This window comes from Alnus glutinosa, chromosome 11 (assembly GCF_958979055.1).
Source record: "Alnus glutinosa chromosome 11, dhAlnGlut1.1, whole genome shotgun sequence".
In the NCBI taxonomy this organism is placed as follows: domain Eukaryota; kingdom Viridiplantae; phylum Streptophyta; class Magnoliopsida; order Fagales; family Betulaceae; genus Alnus; species Alnus glutinosa.
In genome coordinates, this window is record NC_084896.1 from 25,138,256 (window position 1) to 25,159,321 (window position 21,066).

The window sequence follows — 21,066 nt, forward strand, 5'->3', positions numbered from 1 at the left end:
AAAAATTGGTTTTTAGCCACATGCAGTTAGCCACGTGGATGAGGGTCATCCACGTCGCTAACTGCTAGCCATGTCTAGTTAGCCACGTGGGTCCCACGTGGTTGATCCGGTTGTCGCTAAATGTCACTTAGCAACGTGGTAATTTTATACATGTGGTTACTTAGCCACATGGCTTTTAGCCACGTGCCACCCCGCGTGGCTAAATGCATTTTCATTTTTTATTTTTTATTTTTAAAAAAAAAAAAAAAAGGAAAGAAAAAAAGGAAAATATATTAGCCACCTATTCCTAACCCACGTCGCCAAAAATCAGTATTTTTTCTTAAATAAAGAAAAGAACAAATATCGATCTTTTTCTTTTTCTTTTTTTTTTTTTTCCTAATATCGTATACAATATACGTATACGTAAGTATATCTCACTGGATCTCTCGAAAGGGCTGGTGTATCCAGCGAGATCCGCACCAAATCTTCGTCCAACTCGTCATCGAGATCCGGCGAGGGCCGGCGAGAATACCCACACCAGCGAAAAAACCACCGATCGACGAAAATACCCATTTGGCCGAGAATGAGCAAAAAACACCAAAAGACACCAACTACTTTGGCGACTAACAAAAAGGACCAAAAAAAAGTAACAAAAAGACCAAAAATCACCGGCCTCTTCTCCATCACCAATGAAGAAAACGAGCTTCTCCGGGTGTTGGCGATCGAGTCGTGCATTCGATTGGGGGTGAGTCGTCGTCTGCTGAAAAAACAAAAGGAATACAAACAAAGTGAGAAATTTTTTTGATGAAAAACGGTGAGAGACGAAAGAGTTGGAAAAAAGAAGAAAATGGGGAGAGATGAGAGAGTTGAAAAAGATAAGAAAATGAGGAGAGACGAGAGATAAAGAGATTTCTAAAAAAAAAAAGAAAAAAAGAAAAGAAAAGAAAAGAAAAAAATTAAAGGTGATAGATCTGTCGCCTTTTTTGTTTACAGGCGATAGATCCAGCTTTTAAAAAGAAAGGGAAAAACAATTAAAAAATGGAAAACAAAAACAAATTTAAAACAAAGGAGTGGCGCGCGGGAACCCCCTTCCCCCCAAAACATGCAAATGGCAACGTGGTTTATTTGCCACATGGCCAATTGGCTAGTGACGTGGCCATAAAGTATGTTGCTAAAATTTCAAATTTTTTTTTAAAAAGAAAATTAAAAAAAAAATTCAATTTTTGAAAAAATTAAAAATTAAAAAAAATAATAATAATATTTTAGTCACATGGTTTATGTGCCACGTGGCTAATTGGCGACGTGACAATAATTCAGGTGGCTAAAATTTTAAATCTTAAAATAAATAAAAATAATTTTAATAAATTAACCACGTGGTTTTTTAGCCAGGTGGCTAAGATTTTTAAATCTAAATTTTTTTTTAATAATTTTAATAAATTAACCATGTGGTTTATGTGCCACATGGCCAATAAATCATGTGACTAATTTTTTTTTTTTTTTTTAAAAAAAAAACTCAATTCCTGAGAAAATTGGAAAAAAAATATGAATATTTTAGCCACATGGCTAATTGGCGACGTGGCAAAAATCCATGTAGCTAGTTACCTACACAAAGCATTTCATTACGTGGTGGATTATCCATGTGGCGAAATCGCGACGTAGGTAATCACCACATGGGGAATCGCCACGTGGCTACAGTATCGGGTACTCTAGCCATGTGGCTAAAAGCCAAATTTTTTGTAATGTAAAGTCCATCTTATGTTCCTCCAATAATAATGTGACTTTTACCATTAGGTTTGTGATTGACTATTATTGAATTTTGATCAAATAACAATTTTAAAAGCCATCTCATTATTGAGGGACACATGAGAAATTTTAAAAATTACTTACCACATATATAGATATACACACACGCACACAACTTGGACCTCATAATTTTTCTTGTAAATATTTCAAATTATATGTTATAGGAAATCCTATAGTCCCACGTAGTAAGGGAAAGAGTGTATAACACAATAAAAACTTCATAAAATAGAAATGTGGTAGCTACTTGTCTCACATCGTCAGGAAAAGAGTGTATAAAACAATAAAAACTTTATAAAATGGAAATGTGGTAGCTACTTGTCCCACATCGGAAAAAAATAAGTAGTTTCCTATGAGACAAAACTTAGAGAAAAGCATATAACATGGAAGTCAACTTGTCTTAGTTAAGAAGTGTATGCCATCACGCTTGAAGTAAAAATGAAATAAATAAATTTTGTCCTAGTCAAAGTACAATGCCAATCTACTTTTACCATCTCTAAGCTTTTAAAGCTTTTATTTAAGTAAAAATATTATTAAACTCCAATCAAGCAGCCCGAACTCGATTGGAAGTTTGGCTTGTTAACTTAGCAAGTTTGAACACATTGTTAAATTTCAGCTCTAGCTACCAAGTTAAGTATTTGAGCCGAGTTCAACATTCTCAAGTTCGGCTCGAATACAACCATTTGTACAATTGAGAGGGCAACCGGATTTCACATGTACAGGCAGGTGCTCGAAAAGCATGAACAAGTAGGGCTTGGGCTGCTCTAACAAGATGGAACTTAGGTACTCTCTCGCATGTAGTTTCACAGTGCACATGCATGCAACAGACAACCTTATTGCATTATATCCCCATTGATGGTTGTTAGGTGCAAACTCTATGTTTTATTTGTTTATATTAATTGCTTAGACACGTTTGTAGGGAGGTTATATATACATGATTGTTAGGTTATGGGTGGATATGAAAGGATGGTAAGGTACGTTGGAGCTGAACAGAACCGGCCACCTAACCAAGATACGACCTGTCATACTATACGATCAGATTGTCTTCTACGATTAATTCCTTGTTTGGATGAATTAATTAAACAAAATAAAATAATTTAAATAAACGGTACGGTCCAAATTATTTTGTTTGTTATCGCTAAGCAAAGTTGAACAAGTCATTAGGTACGTACGTGGACGAGCAAGCTTCTTTGTTATCATATTGTGATGTCAAATATTAAGTAATTAATACTATCTATAGAAATTGTAAAAATATTTATTTTTTGATATTTTAGGTACGTATAGCTGTAATTTACAATCTTTTTTTTTTTTTTTTTTTTTCGTTTAAAATTTGTGTTGGCTTTGGTTAGAATATTTTCTATAATTTCGATTTTGATTAACGTTTATTAGATGAGTACAAAATCTTAATTTCATTAGGATTGAAATTTCTATAGTATATATGAGAGAAGTTGTAAAATTCTATATAGCCTAGTTTCCTCAATTAATATAGAGAGAATTATTATTAGATATAATTTCATAATAATTTTTTATATTTTAGGCCGGTTAGATTCGCTCTTCCCCCATATACACAAAAGCTCTCTTTTTGATATTGTTATGAGAATTATGGAGATCAAACATGTACCAAAGGGAAACATGTATATTTAGAGCATATGTATCGAGCTTTCTAAATTTTTTCTAAATTTTAACTCAAATATCTACTTTTTTGATTTTATCTATCACTTTTAAAAAGTTTTTTTACGTCAAACTCTCTAAATATTTCTCTATTTTAAATAAATATTACTTTTGACACCGACCACTTTAACAACCCCTCCTCTTTACCTCATTCCCAATGAAATAAAATGATTAAAAAAAAAAAATGGCTCAAGGATTTGGGGGGTTAAATTTGGAGAGGGTTTTTGACATAACCATTTGAAGAAATTTTGGAGAGTTTGATGCATGGAGGATTTATGAGTTTTTCTCTAAAATTTGCTTAAACTTTTGAATTGGAGAGCTCAATATTAATGCTCTTAGGGCATTTGCTGTGAGAGTTATTTTGTATTTTTTTTTTCTGAAATTGTTTCAATATTTAAGGAAGGGAACCATTATAGAACATCTGCTACTAGTGCTCTTAGTTATTATTCTTAATAGAAGTGAATTAATCATATTTATAAATAGGTTCCACATGTACATCAAATATTAACTGGCATTTCTTCAACTATGAACCAAGTTTATGAGTTGTCTGATGGGAAAAAAAAAATAGAAGTTATTGTTTATTAGGAATGAATGTGGTCTAGCTAGCAGCTCTGTTTTCATATTATGACCACACGTTATGCATATATAGAGATGTGTTATTCCTACATTACATTATTCTACATCAATAATATACTAAGACACGTTAGGTATGGGACCCAATGAATATATCATACAAAATTTAACCTGAATTTGCATGATATGCAATGAGTTAAATGGTTAAGCCTCAACTAAACTTCTTGAGCTTTGACAAGTCATGCACCCTCTCAAGTAAACTTCAATCGTTAATTCACTTTAGCAGCTTAAATCACTTTTCCATCAATTTGCGTATTTGAGAAGCAAAAACAGAAACTCAACAAAAATCTTATTTCTCACATGACACATGCCCATTTCATAACCCACTACCCAAGGTGAAAAAATGGATCTCGCATCACTCTTTTATCTCATTTTCTTCTACATGGCTCGATGAAAGGCCCACTCTCCTATAAAGAAAAAACATAACCCAAGCCCAAAGGAAAGCACAACACAGCCAATGTAATACGTTCACCCAAGCACAAAATCACAAAACGGAAGTAATAACCAAATATCTTGCTTCTTTTAGGAGACACAATGCTAAATAATTTATACGAATTGAATAGATTAAAGTTATTTTTATTATTATTATTATTATTATTTATAAAGATCCTAATTAATAATGTAATGGTCGTGTTTAATTATTAATACTTAAATGAGATTAAGTAAATGTTAGAGCAAACCCACCGGACACTACAAACGAAGTTTATTCCCCTATACTCGCCGAAATCATTGGCGAGTAATCGTGCATCATTGAAGAAACTTTTACAGCTTGCATATGGGTGTTCAACGTAGGCTACATAGCCGTTGACCCCCCCCCCCCCCCCCCCCCCAAAAAAAAAAAAAAAAACAAAACAAAAAAAACAATATTACATTAAAATATGAAAAAAAAAAAAAAAACTTAAAAAAAAAAACTAAATCTTCACTATTACATTAAATGAAGATGATCTTGAAAAGTTGGTGTTTGTAGCATGGGATATGAGGGAGAAAATATCGATAGTGACGTGGTAGTTACTCTATGCATCCAGCTAGAACTTGGGATTCGCTCTTTCACTTTGACATCCTTTCCTTTACCTTTCTATGGATACTTTTAAAAAAAAAAAAAAAAAAATTATTATTATTATTATTATTATTAGACTTGCAGTAGAATTAACAGTACCCATGATGTGCTTTTTTACAAACTCCTAAAACACATCCTTAATGCTTTCTAGACTTCTTTTTTTTTTCTTCCCTTTTTTAACTGAAAAAAAAGTGAAAATATTAACAAATTAAACAACTTAATACATAAAATACTCAAAATTATTTTCACTTATATATCAAATTACAACAAAAAAATAAAATAAGAAGTACATTCTAAAAAATATTAGCAAACAAACTCTTTATTTCTTCTTTGGATATCGTTAAATGTGTTACTGATTTTATTATAAGTTTTTTATGAACTGATGTGGCAGTTTATGTAGTATAAATTACGTTAGCCATTAAAACGTGGATTTTACAAACTAACATTATTTAATTATCAGTCTATGTGACATTCATTTTTATAAACCATGTGAGTTCATAAAAGAGAATATATATGATAAAACCGTAATAGCTTGGGAATTTTTTTTTTTTTTTCTGTAGATAAATAAGCAAATCAGGCTTAATGCAAACATAAATTTAGTGACACTAATTAGGACTTAGGAATTGCAAAATTAATTAGAACAGAAGTTACATAATTTATATATATCAAACAAACTCAACAAAAAAGCAAAATAAACATTGCGTCCAAACCACGGACGCCTAATTATGTAGCAAAGAAAAAGAAAAGAAAACTTACGAATACCCAATATAAGGTATCCCAGTTATTGCATGCAAAATTCGGTCCACCGTCCAATCCTTACCTAACACGTACTGCCGATCTTCATATTTCTGTTTGGAGAATGATTCTTGTACTTACCGTGTACAACAGGTGCACAACAGCAAGACACAATAAAGTAGGGCCCAATGTGTAGATTCCACTTCATTGTATCTTGATGTTGTACACTTGTTGTGCACCGTGAGTATTTTTATCATTTTCCTTTATTTAAACCCTAACCAATAAGCACCCGAGATTTAGGACGACCCAACTAACTCCACTTTCCCATTTGCCTTCGACTCAACCAATTCTGCAAGCCCATTGGCGACTGTTTTGTTGGCCAAATCTTCAACACCATTAATGACGCTAGCCGCTGACTTACTAGTGAGAGCAATGCTTCTCTTCCTCACCTCATCTACAAAGGCTTGGATGTTCCGGTCGGACGAGCCACCCTCCGCCACCGCATCTTCCGCCGCAGCCTTCCACTTCAAGGCGTTCTGCTTCATCTCCACAGCCTTGGGCCCAACCGTGGCCTCCACCAAGCACTTCTCGATCTCGTCCCTAGTGATCACCCTGTTCTCAGCCTCACCACGACACATTCTCAAGCCAGTCTTGAACACATCCACCAAGTACACTGCGTCGGTGACTTGGTCGCCCCATTGCGGGAACGCCACCACCGGCATCCCGGAGGTGAGTGACTCCATGGTTGAGTTCCATCCGCAATGCGTCACAAAGCATGCGACAGAGGGGTGAGCCAGAACTTGCTCTTGTGGACTCCAGTGAACCACTCTGCCTTTGTCGCCAGCTTTCTCCAAGAATCCGTCCGGGAGAACGAGCAGTTCGTAGCCCGAATCCTTGTGAGGTGGCTTCATCACCCACAAGAACGAAACCCCGGAGTTCAAGAGCCCGTGAGCGATCTCGTCCACTTGCGGTTGTGTCAAGTAGACCACGCTGCCGAAGGAGATGTACACGACAGACTGCGGTGGCTTTGAGTCCAGCCACTCCATGCAGTCGTCGGCCTTCATGAAGTCGCCGCGCACGGTTGTGTTCTGTGCCTTGGGGTTCTTGAAGAGAGGCCCGACGGTTTTGATTGGGCAGAGCTTGGACACATACTCGATCACATCATGCTCGAGTTCCTGGTATTAGGATATAAATTAAATAATTAAATTCAACTTAACAAAAAGTCGTATAATAATATTAGAAATTAAATAATTAAATAAATTTATGTTTATTTATTTAATTTTTTATAAAAAAAAATATAGAGTGTACATACTTTGTATACAACAAGCGTTGATCTAAGTTAATACCTGAAACGTGTCCATCAATATGCAGAAAGGTTTGTCCAAGTTCCTGTATTGTCCGAGAATGGCCCTCCTCAGGAATGGGTAGGGGGTGGTGGGGTACAAGAAGCTAGGAACTTCATCGTACTTCAAAAGCGGCATACATGGCAATTGAACATCAATAAAGGGTTCTGCTTCAGAAGGGAAAGGAACCAGGCCATGGCAGTAGTGGTAGTACGAGGAGAAGCAAGCGCAAGATTGGACCCAAAGCATGGCGGAAGGGAGGCCAAGACTCTCAGCCACGTCAGAAACCCAAGGAATAAAAGGATTGTTGATCAGGCAAGAGATGGGGCGTCCCTGCTCTGCGTTTCTCCTGATCATCTCAGGGAATACCTCTTTGCCGACGAGCTCGAGTTGCGGCAAGTACTGGTCCAAGTCTTGGCGCCTTGTCTCGTTCTCATCCCAGCCGTCTTCGAAGAATTCGAACCGGATGAAGCCCTCACCAACTGGGGCAGGCTCGTCGGTGATGTTGCTGGCTTTCCTCATCTGTTTGCCGATGCTTTCCGGGGTGGAGAAGGTGACAAGCAAACCCTTTGAAGCCAGGCGCTTTCCAAGTCTTAGAAGAGGGTTGACATGGCCTTGGCCTGGGAAAGAAATCAGAAGAACATGAACTAGAGCTTCCGATCCCATTCTTTCTGATCAGATGATCGATCTACTGGTTAAGCTTGGTTGAGAGAGATTTCTGTGTACAAATATGTATGTGTGGGATTGGATGGTGGGCATGGGGATCAGGAAGACTGCAAATATATACCGCAGGACTGCTCAAAAGTTTAGTACTGTTGGAAAGAAATACGACCGTTAGGTACCTAAATTATGTACTTGAAATTTGAAGGTTTGGTTTAGAGACGCAAAAACAAATAGAGATGATAAGGATCAAGACCAAGATTAATTCAAGGCAGAGACCGAGGGGTTGGCGATTGCCATCGCGTAATTGATAACGGATGGACCTCGTCAGCTCAACGTACTGTTAAATCCACGTAACTTTCTTGATTATGTTTGATTCTATATATAAAATGTCACGTCGTCTATCTCATGAGACGTCCCAATAAAAAACAATTATAATTTACGCCTAGCTAATTAAGTAAATCTACAGCATTAAATTAATTTGCTAAAGGCGGGAATTACAAAACCATATATTAGCCCCATCGATCTTTAAGTAGAAAGGGAGGAGAGTAGGATTTGTAATATGTTTTCTTTCTTTTTCGACACGAGTTGGGTTAGAGTTTATAAACACGTTAGATATATAATTTGTTCAAACTCAATTCATTTATATTTTTTTTTTGAAAGAATTTGTTTCCGTTCACGAGCTATTTGCCTATCCAATATTTAGAGTAAATATTATTGTTATTTATAATTTTCATAAATCATACTAATCATTAGTTAGTTAATTATTATTTAATTTTATGTTTGAAGTACGTACTTAGATTAATTATTTTTATTTATAAACTAATAATAATTAATATCACCAACCGTCTATTTGTAATAAATCGGGTATATATATAATCACGAAACGATCGAGTATTTGTCTATATTACATCTTAATTATAACTTTAACTAAAATTTTAAATAATCTAATCCCAAGTAGCTAGGAGATATTTGGGAACTGTTCTCAACTCAACTCTTTTTTTTTTCTTTACTATTTTTTTTCAAAAACAATTATTACCCGAACATCATTTCAAACATAATTGTTAGAGTACTCCCACATTACCAAGGTATGCTTAGGTTGTGGGCTTTATAAGCCTTAAGCAAACATCTTCATTTAATTAAGGTGCCTTTTGTAGAAGAGTAAGGTTCAATGAACTTTATTTGGTATTAAAGCTTCAGGGTTTTGGATAATATTGGGTCTTCCCTCCCGTTGTACACATGTTTGGACAATAGTACCACACGTGAGGGGGCGTGTTAAGAGTCTCACGTTGCCAATGTATACCTAAGTTGTAGGCTTTATAAGCCTTGAACAAACTTCTTCCTTTAAGGTACCTTTTGTAAAAAGGCATCTCATACCGAAAGCAGGTTGGGTAACGGAGTCTGCATTCCCGGCCACTCCCAAATTCTTTCCCCTCACGTACGTCATAGATACATAATTAAGTAGCTCTGTACAGTTTGTTTGTGTGTGTACGTAGAAGAGAAAATTAATTTGTCCTTCTGAAGAAGGAGAAGGACAAATTAATTTTCTCTTCTTGTTTTGAAGCTTTAACTGGTCGTGAACTTTCGTTGTCAAGACCACTGTTTCACCCTGTAAAAAACACATTTCTTTTCGAAGACTCGATCTTTAATAAATGAGCTATGATAGGCAGGGAACACTCATCCGTCCCCTGTCCTACTTTTAATAATATAACAATATATTATATTACTTTTTCATTTATTTTCTTTGATTTTATCACTTTTTGCTTATATAATATATTATTATATTATTAAAAGTAGGACAGGGGACGGATGAGTGTCCCCTGCCTACCATTTCCCTTAATAAATTAGCCATTCAGTAATTTATTCTTCACTTGCAGGCTGACGTGTAATGTTACTGTTTTTTATTACAATTTCTTTTTTATAAATTTAGCTGTCATTATCTTAATGGTGATGAAAAATTAAGCAATAAAATTTGAAAGATAAATTTAATTGGTTACTGAAAGATGTAAGGAACTATAACCCAATTTGGGTTTTATTATCACTAACCCATGCAACTCAAAGCTTCAGTCAAGTTTAATTACTATTCCTAATTAACTTCATCCCAAACTCTATAATCTAAATCACCCCATTAATGGTGAAGACCCTTTGCCATCCTAATGACGACCAATTAATTAATATAGGGTCAACATTAATTACAAGCATACGAAAGTTTTAGGTTGACAGTATTAATTGCTAGATTATGGTGAGTAATACTAAACATAAGACCTATTATAATATTTTAGGACCATTAGAAGATTTTTTTTTTTTTTTAAAAAAAAAAAAATTAATTTAGTAAATAGCAACGTGGAATGACTAGAGTATAGTGAGTAATGCTAAACGAAAAGTTCCCCTTTTGTCTCTCCCAATTAACGTAACTTTTAAAATTACCATTAGAATTAATTATGATTTTAAAAATCATATCATTTTTAATTTTTTAGGGAGACAAGAGTTTTACGTTTAACATTACTCGATTATGGTAAGACTTAACGTGCCCAAAAGTGGGCTCGGCCCTAATTAACCAGGGACCTGGGCTCATCAAAAGGGCACACACACCAACACACGGGAACATTTCCCCACAGAGGCCCGAGCTCACTAATGGTATTGATCAGGCCCCTAACAAAAACAAATTAAAAAGGAATTGACCCGTTACCTACTGTATTCACTATACATTATTCGAATTGATTGCTTTAAATGCATGATATATACATGGGAATCCTTTATAATTGCATGGTTGCTCGATGAATTATATGCAATTCGAGCAGCCAATGGTAGGAATTGTCATCCTCAATTGAACCAACCTTTTGCCGAAAGGAAAAGAGAACTAGACAAACAAATTGATCCTTAAACTCTTTCCTACCGATTCCAATCATTTTCATATGATCAACTTTTCAAGTATGAAAGTTGCGTTGGACAAGCAGGTTGACCATTAGCTGTGGGATGTATTCTGAAAGTTAGAATAAGAATGTTCATTGTATTTAACTTTCTCCCAATTTTCAAAGTCCTTATTTTTTATTTCAATTTACATAAACAATATTATTTGTTTATATATATATATATATACACACACACACTGTTTAAGGTTTCTCTTTATTTTATAAATTTATGAGTCTATGCATGACAGAGCATAAAACAAAACTGCCTTGTGCCATGAACATCTTGCGATTTTTGCGGCCCTAGTTATTATTCTTGATAACTAAAATTATCATTAAAGAACAAGAATACAAAGGTTTAAAGTGCCACCAAAAGGGCACTCATAAGAAGAGTGCTTGTAATGTCCCAGCTTTCTTTTTAGTCCCATCTCATTTTCCTACTTGTAAGTCAATCAGCAAAAAAAAAAAAAAAAAAAAAAAAGAAAAAGAAAAAAGAAAGAAAGAAAGAAAGAAAGAAGGATGTGGTCAAACGTAACAATAATGCTCATGATCATATGGCTGCGCGCAGTCAAGTGTGCAAGCTTCATATATGCCTTCGATATTAATTCCCCGATCGATCGACGTACTTTCTTCTGAATAAATTAAGTTGAGACTTTTTATATTATATAATATTGAAAGATATAGGTGTTTCCACTACAAAAAAGGAGGGATGTTTCATCTTATAATTGTTCCATATATATCCAAATGTCAAATACATGCAGTGGAATATTAATTAGTTCATGAATATATTACACATAAACTAATATATATGCTACTCTAACTGGTATGCAATGCTCTTGTAGAGCTCATTCACATCAGCTAGCCTCAGCAAATGCTCTCTATTTTAGCTATATATTCACATTTGCTATTCTATTTAAATATTATTTTTCAAGATTTTTATTTTTCCTTGAGAGGAGATAGAATATTAAAGATTTTTTTATTACTTTTTTCACATTTGGGGAGTGAATAGTGAGCACTATAGCAACTCACCAAATGTTTTTCCAGTTATTAGTGAGCCAAATGCAGCTCAATCGTCCTGGTACTATTTTAATATCCCGATCGATTAGTCAAAACAACATTTGGGTCGTAACACTAGCTAAACTAATGTAATTAAGGCTTCAATACCTATCTTAATAGAAAAAATCATGCAAATGATGAAGAAATTAATTGGGTCTCTGGTTTATGTGCTGGGGTGCTAAGGTATGCAACAAACAAGTCATACATAATTAATTAAGGTTGTGGCATCATAAATAAGAAAATGATTTTCTACAATTATTTTTTTGGACTGTAGATGATTTGGGCTACCATTTAAACACTGTTTACTTTGTATATTACTATGGTTTTTGAAAATTATAAGCTCCTTTCCTTCACTCTGACAAAGAAAGTAGCAGCTAGCGAGAAGTCGTACGTTTTTTATAACAACAAATCTTACTCGAAGCACGTACCAATACTTCTATGCTTTCTTTGACTGAGAATTGACGAGATCATCGATCGATGTACCAGAAAATGGCCGGCCGGTAGTCTTTTCTCCGATCGATCACCAAATGGCCGTGTCGTTGTGTTGACCTTCTCATCTCTTATAGGATGGTACGTACAACCCTCGGTCCAAGGATAACTCCATGACTTGGAATGTTAGTAGCCGTAAATTCAACACACTTGGTCAGATGTCGATTGGTGACCACTGATCTCTGACCACCACATACTGTTGGATAATTAATTATGTGTGGGGCCCAGCCCCATTTGAAGATGACGTACTACAAACCATGGAGAGTTTTGGAGCTGCAAATTTTTTGTCAACAAAGACGGCTGGCAAAAAGCTTTCCTACAATCTAGAGCTCCCTTGTCTTAATTGTTTTCTTTAAAGAATTTGAAATTTTTGTCTTTTAGCGACTAATTCTAAATATTTTTACTTTAATTTTTTATTTTATTAGGTTGGTGTAATAGTGTCGGTAGCCGTTGGCACTTGAATTTTTTTCATTTTTTTAATAAAGATTGTTTCGAAAGCTGATGAAACTGTCACATACATAAACCAAGTAAAATGAAAGTGAAATGAGAGTTGAATATAAGTACGTGTAGCTAGGAGCGGCGGAGCTAGCATTTGGAATTTGGAATGTAAAATTGGAAAAAAAAAAATATATATATATATATATATATATATAGGGGACAAAACTATAAAAAAAAAATATATATATATATATAAAATTTAGGAGTAAAATTTTAATTTTAAATTTTTAAATTTTTTTTAAGAAAAAACATGGTAGCTTGGGGCTCAAGCCTCCAATGTAGCTCTATCTCTGTACGTAGCATTACTCATTTCAAGAACCCTCTATGCGAGAAATGAAGAGTTCTCACGAAACAAAGAGAAATATATGATTCATTTCATTTTCTGTGTGGATCCCACACAGATGCAATGATAATTTTAAAAAATATGAAGATAATGATAATTTTAAAAAATATGAAGATGGGAGAAGGTCTTGAAAATATGTATTAATAGCAAGTCTCCAAAACAAAATATATTAAAAAAAATGACGTGGCAAATTAGATACTTTAAGCCCCGATCGAGTTAGGGTCTTGACAAGTGGCCAGTTATTAGGTTAATGCGGTCGCTTAACTAGATTCTGCAGCAAAGAGAATGTTGGTTACGAATAACGTAACAAATTAAACATATTATATGACATCTAATTAGACATTTATTTGTTTCTTTGTGTCTGAAAAAAAAAAAAAAGAAAAAAAAAAAAAAGAGAAAGGATTGGACATTGGACCCAATCTCGAGATTACAAGAACAATAGGTCACATCTCTTCCACCTGGATCAGGAATTTCTTACGTGTATAATATGGGAAAATTGGACCCACGTACATGATACGGGACATACGTCTTGCACCAATAAAAAAATATGTCTGTGAGGATGATTTTTGTATTTCTATTTTTTACATACGTATATACCAGATAAAAGATATTAAATTATCACTTATTCTAAAAGTTTAAATTTATAAAAAAATGTAAATATAATCATTTAATTAATATTTTAACTATTTCTCTTATATTTGGACTCAAACTACTTGAATCACTTAATCAATAGGTGAGGCCCAACATGTATACTATTTAATTGAAATGTGGGTAAATGACGGAGCCAAGTTTCGAAATCAGGATATTTGGCTCTGATACCATGTTAAATCACCACTTAAGATGCGTTTGAGATTACAATTTCGTAGACAAAAAATATGATTTTAAACCAAATAGTAAAAAATGAACCAATTGAAAATTGCATCTTTTAAAAATTACGATTTGAAAATGCATAAAACTGCTTTTTCAAATCGTAAGCAATGTGGTGCTTGTTTGAAAACGCAAAATTTTAAGGACTAACCTGCGATTTTAAAAATCAAAGTCCAATTTTGCAAACGCTTAACTACATTTTTAAAAATCACTTTTTCAAATCGTACATTGTAAAACTACTATTTCTAAATTGCACTTTTTAAAATCGCAAACTCAAACGGAACCCTTATCCTAAAAGCTTAAGTTTATAAGATGGAAGAGATCAATTTAATCATTTAATCAATACTTTAACAAAAGATAGGAGGGAATAATTTTTTGTTCTTTATTTATATTATTAAGAATTTTGTGTAACACGTAAGCTTTTAAATCGGGGGAGTGGGGGATGATATTAGGAGTGACATCGTTATGATCATAATATTATGTCACACTTACGATTGATTTAACATAAATTCTACGTACGTGCATTTAATCCCTAATTAACCCTTGCTTCTGAAGGTAATTAATTAAATTTAGGAAAAGGGGTTTGATCAAGATAATCGATGAAACCGAGTGTTTCATTGAAATATATAAAGCCGTACACTATTCACTATATATGATGGCTGTTTTTTTCTTTTTCTTTTTCTTTTTTTTTTTTTTAAAAAAAAAATCTCCCATGTGTGTGATACTCTGATCCCTTCAGAGTTAAATATAATTTACATATTCTTATTAAATTAATCTTTTATAATAAGTGGTAATTTAACACTACCAAACAATAAAAAATAAGTAGTTTTTATTTTATCTTAAAAAAAACATTTTTAAATTAAAACAAACAAAACTTTAATAAAACAGAAAGAAGAATATAAGCATAAACCTTAAACCCATCTAAGATTAATGAATTGGTCTACCAAGTTTGACTTTCACAATATACAACTATCAGTGTATGTACGTATGTATATAAAATAATGATATTCATACAATCTACATACATATATGTATATGTCAAATAATAATAATTTAGTATTAATTATTTAAGAAATGAGTTTTTTGTCGTGTTGTAGTTCAAAAGAGACAAGTCCGTAACCGGCAAGTCGCAACCCATGCACGATGATCCACGCTTAGCTTCATTGGATACAAAGGAATAAACAAAGTGGAAAGCTTGTTGGTCAAAAGAAAGACATACGGGCGATCCATCGAGTTGTAATTACCAATCAGAGAAATGACCGTTTGATTAGCTACGTACCTGTAATGGTAGTTGAAACTTGAAACGAGATGGGGGAGTAGCTCCCGCTGCTTTTCAATATCCGACCGGCCAGCAAGTCTAACTAATTATTCTTTCTTTAATTATGGATGGACGATCCGGTTTTGCTTGTTTGTTTGTTTTTATAACACTTGACCCCTGAATTTTTATTATTTTTGTAATATTCATTTCAAAAAATTTAAGCTCTTTTTAATTTAATTTATTGTACTTTCATTTTTTTGGAATTGCACATCTCTTTAGGCCTTGTTTGATTTACGGAATAAACTTCTTATGTTTGGTGGGGGTCTATTCCTTGAAATAATTATTCTTATTAAAAATACATATTTCGTTACGAAGAGGAATACATATTCTTCTAGAAAATGAGAGGAATAACTATCCCAATGGAAATAGACTAAATTTTCCAAAAAAAAAAAACCACTCTTATTTTTATATTTCCTTCCATTTTTTTTTTTTTTTAAACAAAAAACGAAACTCCAACCTCTCCTTAACAATGGCTAGCCAACCACCCCGGAACACCTCGTGGTGTTCACACCATATGGTCTCTGGGGGTGGTTGGTTGGCCACCCACGACCACCCCAAATCCCCAATAGGTGGTTGGCCACCCTATAGTTTTCAAAACAATAATTTTTTTTTTTAAATATATATATATATAATGTGAATATTTTTTTGATAATTTTGATTGTATTTTAAGTAAAATATATGGGTTGTTACCAAACTAATAATTAAGAATAATCATTTCATTTCAGCACATTCTATTTCTAGGAATAGCTATTCCTTTTTTCCTAATAGAATAGTCATTCTACAAATCAAACGAGGCCTTAGGGTTTGGGGTTAGATTAAACCGTCAAAATGATAAAATAACCATTATACTCATGTAAACTTTATAAAATTATAAAATTATCCTTAAATTACAATTATTATTATTTTAAGAAAAAAAATGAGCATGTTTTGAAAATTTCTTACCACTTTGTTAGGATTTCTGTTAAATTCTAACAAATGGGTATATTACAATTTTTCTAAATTTTGATTCGAGAGTTTTTTAACTTTAGAACAGAGATTGCAAAAATGATAATAGTTCACGATGGTCAATTGAAAAAAAAAAACAAGAAAGAGGGGATTTGGTGCCCTTAAAAAATTAGCATATATGTTGTAATTTTTTAACGGATCAAATTTAATTTTATTCTTTCTTTTTAATAAAAAATTTAAAATTTAATTTAATTAGACGGTTAAAAAACACTACAATACAACATTTGTTGGGGGAATGGGCTAAAGTTGGCCCAAACCCAGCAAATGATATTTGGGTCGGAAGACAAGGTGGAATGGCATCAGATTTCAATAGAAAAAAGTGAGGCCTAGGCTTCTAATCGCAATTACTTCTTGTGTGTTTATGGGCCATTATGGTTACTTCGGAGTTGCAGGCTTGCAGCGCGCGTAAAATGTTATATGGCTATGTGACTATGTCCAAAAAAAAAAAAAAAAAAAAAAAAAAAGAAAAAAAAAAAAAAGAAGAAGAAAGTTATATGGCTAATTTTAATTATTTTATAAAGGAAAAAATATATAAAAAGTCTTTTAAATTCGCACCCGATTTTAGAATAGCCCTTTGAATTTTTAAAAGCACTAAGGTGACCCATCAAACTAACAAAGTGGTCTAAAAATGTCATTTTTATCGAAATATTCCTATAATACCCATATTTTCTTAAAAATTAAAATAAAAAACAATTCTTTTAAAAAAAAAAAGAAATTTAAAATAATATAAAACTAAAAAGTTAGAAAAATTAAAAACTTAAAAAATTAATTTTATTAATTAAAAAAAAAACAAGAAGAAAATTGGTGGCTCGGCAACCGCCCCTTGGCTGGGCCAGAGGTGGACAAGGGTGGTTGCCGAGCCACCCCTTTTCTTCTTCTTGTTTTTTTTTTTAATTAAAATTTCTTTAATTTTTCAACTTTTTAATTTAAATAAATACAGGGGTATGTTGGAAATTTTGATAGAATTTAACGGCAGATCCTAATGGAGTACTTGTAATTGAGACGTTTTGAAAACTGAATATCTTAATTTGAGACGTTTTGAAGTTCTGTACCCTTAAGTCAAATAAGGTGATAGTTTGATATCCTTAAGGGAAGTTATCCATTTTATTTATTAATTTATTTTTTATTTTTTTATGTTCCTTGTTTAACTAGTTGTTTGCTTTGTTTTGTTGTACTTGTTGATATATATGAATATCAATGGGTGAAGTTGAAGGAGATGCTCTCCAAGTGGTGCAGGCCATGCGCGCAAAAAGAATATTGTAATAGTGGTAAATATGGGCATCTAATTGAGGAGGCTCGTGGGGTATTATTAAGTGGACTCGAACAATGAAAGGTATCTCATACTAGACAAATTGCTAATAGGGCTACCCACCGTCTTGCGAAGGAAACCCTCAATCTTAATGAGGAACAAATTTTCATTGAGAAAATCCCTCATTATAACGCTCATATTATCTCTGTTGAGTAGTGTACTTAGTTTGTCTTTTTTTATAAAGTTTGCTCAACTACTTTTTTTTTAATAATAAAAATAACTAAACAAAAAAAAAAAAACAAAAACAAAATGGGTCATCACCGACTGGTTTGGTCCCGCAACAAGATCATGACATAAAGAAACAAGTTTCTATTATTTTTCTAATAAGCAACACAAGGAAAAAAGTTTCAAAACCATGACGGCATATTCTTAATAGTCCCAATTGATTCATATTTCATATCATTGTCGTTTATTTGTAAATGGCCCTACCATAGTTACGGGAAAGACCATAATACAAGGACAAAACTTAATTTCCCATCTATTATCAACGAATTTATGACCGCTAACCTAAACTTGCCTTTCATGGCCGACAGCATGCACTTGCACTACACGCCATTAACACATCAAACACCCGTGGAACAACTGCTAACAATCTCATCCACAAGAACTTGGATATTCCGATCTGAGGAGCCGCCTTCGGCCGACGCCAACCGAGCCGTCCGCTTGAATTCCACTGCATTATTCTTAAATTCCTCTGACCTAGCCCCAACCATAACTTCTTTGATACATTTTTCTACTTCCTCGGCTGTTATGACCCCACTGCTTTCCGGCCGAAGCCTCACACCTACCTTTAAAACATCAGCAATAAGCTTTGCATTTGTAGGCTGGTCTGTCCACTGTGGATATGCAATCATTGGCACGCCAGACGCTACGGCCTCCAGCATGGAATTCCACCCACAATGCGTTAAGAAGCATGCAACAGCCGGGTGGGCTAAAACCTTTGTTTGAGGGCTCCACGGCACGACAATTCCTTGGTCTTTTGTTTCTTCCAGAAACTCCGATGGCAATCCTCCGGTACCATCTGAGGTCCTTCGGATTTCTGAACCCTTTACCACCCAAAGAAATGGATGGTTGTTGTTCTTTAGGGCTGTTGCAATGCTCTCAAATTGCTGATCAGATAACATGATAAGGCTGCCGAAGGAAATATAGATAACCGAAGAAGGTGTTTGATGGTTGAGCCACTCCATGCAGCTTTCCTCGGGCTTCCACATATCAATACCAATATCAAGATTTTGATCCTCCCCAAGTAGTGAAGGAGGGACTAAAGGACCAACGGGCCGTATTGGGCAGAGCTCTTCCATGGAATCAATGAGCTCCTTTTCAAGCTCGTAGAAGGAGTTACCTGGACGAATATAAATTAAATGATTAATTTTTTTTTTTTATCAGCTTAAATTTTTTAAATAAGTAATGATTTAATATGGTTATTTATCAATTAAATATTTCACAGGCCTCACTTATTAATAAAAAATTTAAGCTCAAAAAAAGAAAAAAGAAAAAGAGTGCTATAATATAAATTAAATCGATCAAAAGAGCAGCTCCTCAATAACATTCCACTGCAGCAAAGAAGCAAGTTTTCCTCATTCCTTTTAATCTTCCTCGTCGTTCCCAGGATTCTTGTATGCACCTCCCAGTAAATATACCTCAAAATCTGCTTTCTATATTTTTTGGTGACTTTCATGCTTAATTTCATTCCTGTTTTTTCAGAGATTATGGACAATATCCCCATAGCCAACCTGCATACATTAGCTAACAGATTTTTTGCGCCAATCAGCCACTCCCAACCTCACCACATCATCCCAAACAAGTGGAGGATTATCAATATATATTGCATCGGTGCATAATATTCTTCCAGATTCTAGCACTAAAGACATACATTGAAAAAACATGGACTTACATGCATTTATTTCTTATTTTAATTAAATATTCTGTGTATTAAGTCTCACCTATTAATGAAAAATTTGAGTTCAAAAATAAAGAAAAGTATTAGATTATAAATTAAATAATTAAAATAATCTTTTATCGATTTAAGCTTTTGAGATAAGTAGTAGCGAATATTTAACAAATTACCAAGTACCCACTTCAGCTTCTTCATGTTTTGGAACGTCTCCGCGATCAGCTTTGGAAGACTCCCAAATGTATTGGAAGGAAGAACGAATGATGGTAGGTCTTGTGTCTGCAACAATGGCAGGCCTGGTAAATCGACACTCATTTCTGGGTTTGTTAGAGTAGGAAAGGGGTTGAGGTTGTTGTAAAAGCGGTGGTAAATGGCGTAGAGAGCACAAGGTTGAATCCACAGCATGGCACATGGAATTTGATTCTCCGCCGCAACTTCTGCCACCCATGGCACAAAGGGATTGTTGATGATGCAAGAGAGTTTTCTTTTACCACCATGGAAATGATCTTTGATAAGGTTTGAGAGGTTAATCGGTCCGACTTTGCCCAGGGTCTCCATGTAGTAGTCAAGATTGCTGCCACGGTTATAGTCGACGCTGAAGCCGTCGGAGAAGAATAGGAGTTGGATTCCTGCGATGGAATTGGCGGTAGTGGAGGAGGAAGCATTGGCCACACGATGCTGAAATACTTCAGTGATGGCTAGGGAGACGTGGAGGCCTTTGGAGACAAGGCGATTTCCTAGTCTAAGCAAAGGGTTGATATGGCCTTGAGAGGCGAATGCCACCATTAGCACATGAATTTCTTCTTGTTGCTCATGATTCAAGGCCATGATTCAACAGATAAAAGGGAAATTGGCCGGGTGTGGTGAGTAATGATAGGTGGAGTTGTAATTTATAAGGAAAACGTTTTAGGCTATCGTGGGCATTAATGTTGACGGAAATGATACATATATATGATGTCTTGTCAAGAAGAAAAACCAATTAATCAATTAGATGGAGGAAAAAAGGATAGGAGGACTGAGAGCCGGCCAGTATTAATTGCATCCTACAAAACATTTTATATATCGTTATCAAATGGACGTACGGTCGACGATCTAGAACCTAACAAGAATTTTTATTTTTAATTTTATTTTAAAAATGAAGGAAGAGGTAGCTCCACGGGTGTTGGGGTCGTCGCAACTCTCAAGAGCTTTAGGGGGTGGTCGCAACGAATCCATTTTTGCACAATTGTTGTCCATTAAAGATATATATGCAGATATTAATGGCGATAATATTTTCATCCACAAACACAGGAATCCCGTCTTGTCTTCTTATTCATAATTTCTCATGACCTGTCCTTTTCCCATGTTACAACGTACAATCTTGATCAGTTTTGGTAGCAGCTCTAGCGTCCCCCCATTTTCTGCTTTCGCGATAGGGTTTTGTCCATTTCTTTTTCTTCAGCCTTTTTCAGCAGTCCAGTTCTTTAATTCCCCCCAAAAAAAAAATCAGATTATGTAAGT

General features: G+C 34.3%; 2 protein-coding genes across 2 annotated transcripts; both read right to left on the bottom strand.

The window, feature by feature from the left end:
* Window positions 1-5,775: 5,775 nt before the first annotated feature.
* Window positions 5,776-7,993, bottom strand: LOC133881538 (gallate 1-beta-glucosyltransferase). The gene is made up of 2 exons (XM_062320483.1): window positions 7,222-7,993; window positions 5,776-7,050 (listed from the first exon to the last, which is right to left on the bottom strand). Exons 1-2 carry the CDS (start codon window positions 7,882-7,884, stop codon window positions 6,172-6,174), a joined length of 1,542 nt encoding a protein of 513 aa, XP_062176467.1. The 5' UTR covers window positions 7,885-7,993; the 3' UTR covers window positions 5,776-6,171.
* A 9,968-nt stretch (window positions 7,994-17,961) lies between these two features.
* Window positions 17,962-20,487, bottom strand: LOC133881395 (UDP-glycosyltransferase 84B1-like). The gene is made up of 2 exons (XM_062320312.1): window positions 19,740-20,487; window positions 17,962-19,014 (listed from the first exon to the last, which is right to left on the bottom strand). Exons 1-2 carry the CDS (start codon window positions 20,392-20,394, stop codon window positions 18,236-18,238), a joined length of 1,434 nt encoding a protein of 477 aa, XP_062176296.1. The 5' UTR covers window positions 20,395-20,487; the 3' UTR covers window positions 17,962-18,235.
* Between the last annotated feature and the right edge of the window lie 579 nt (window positions 20,488-21,066).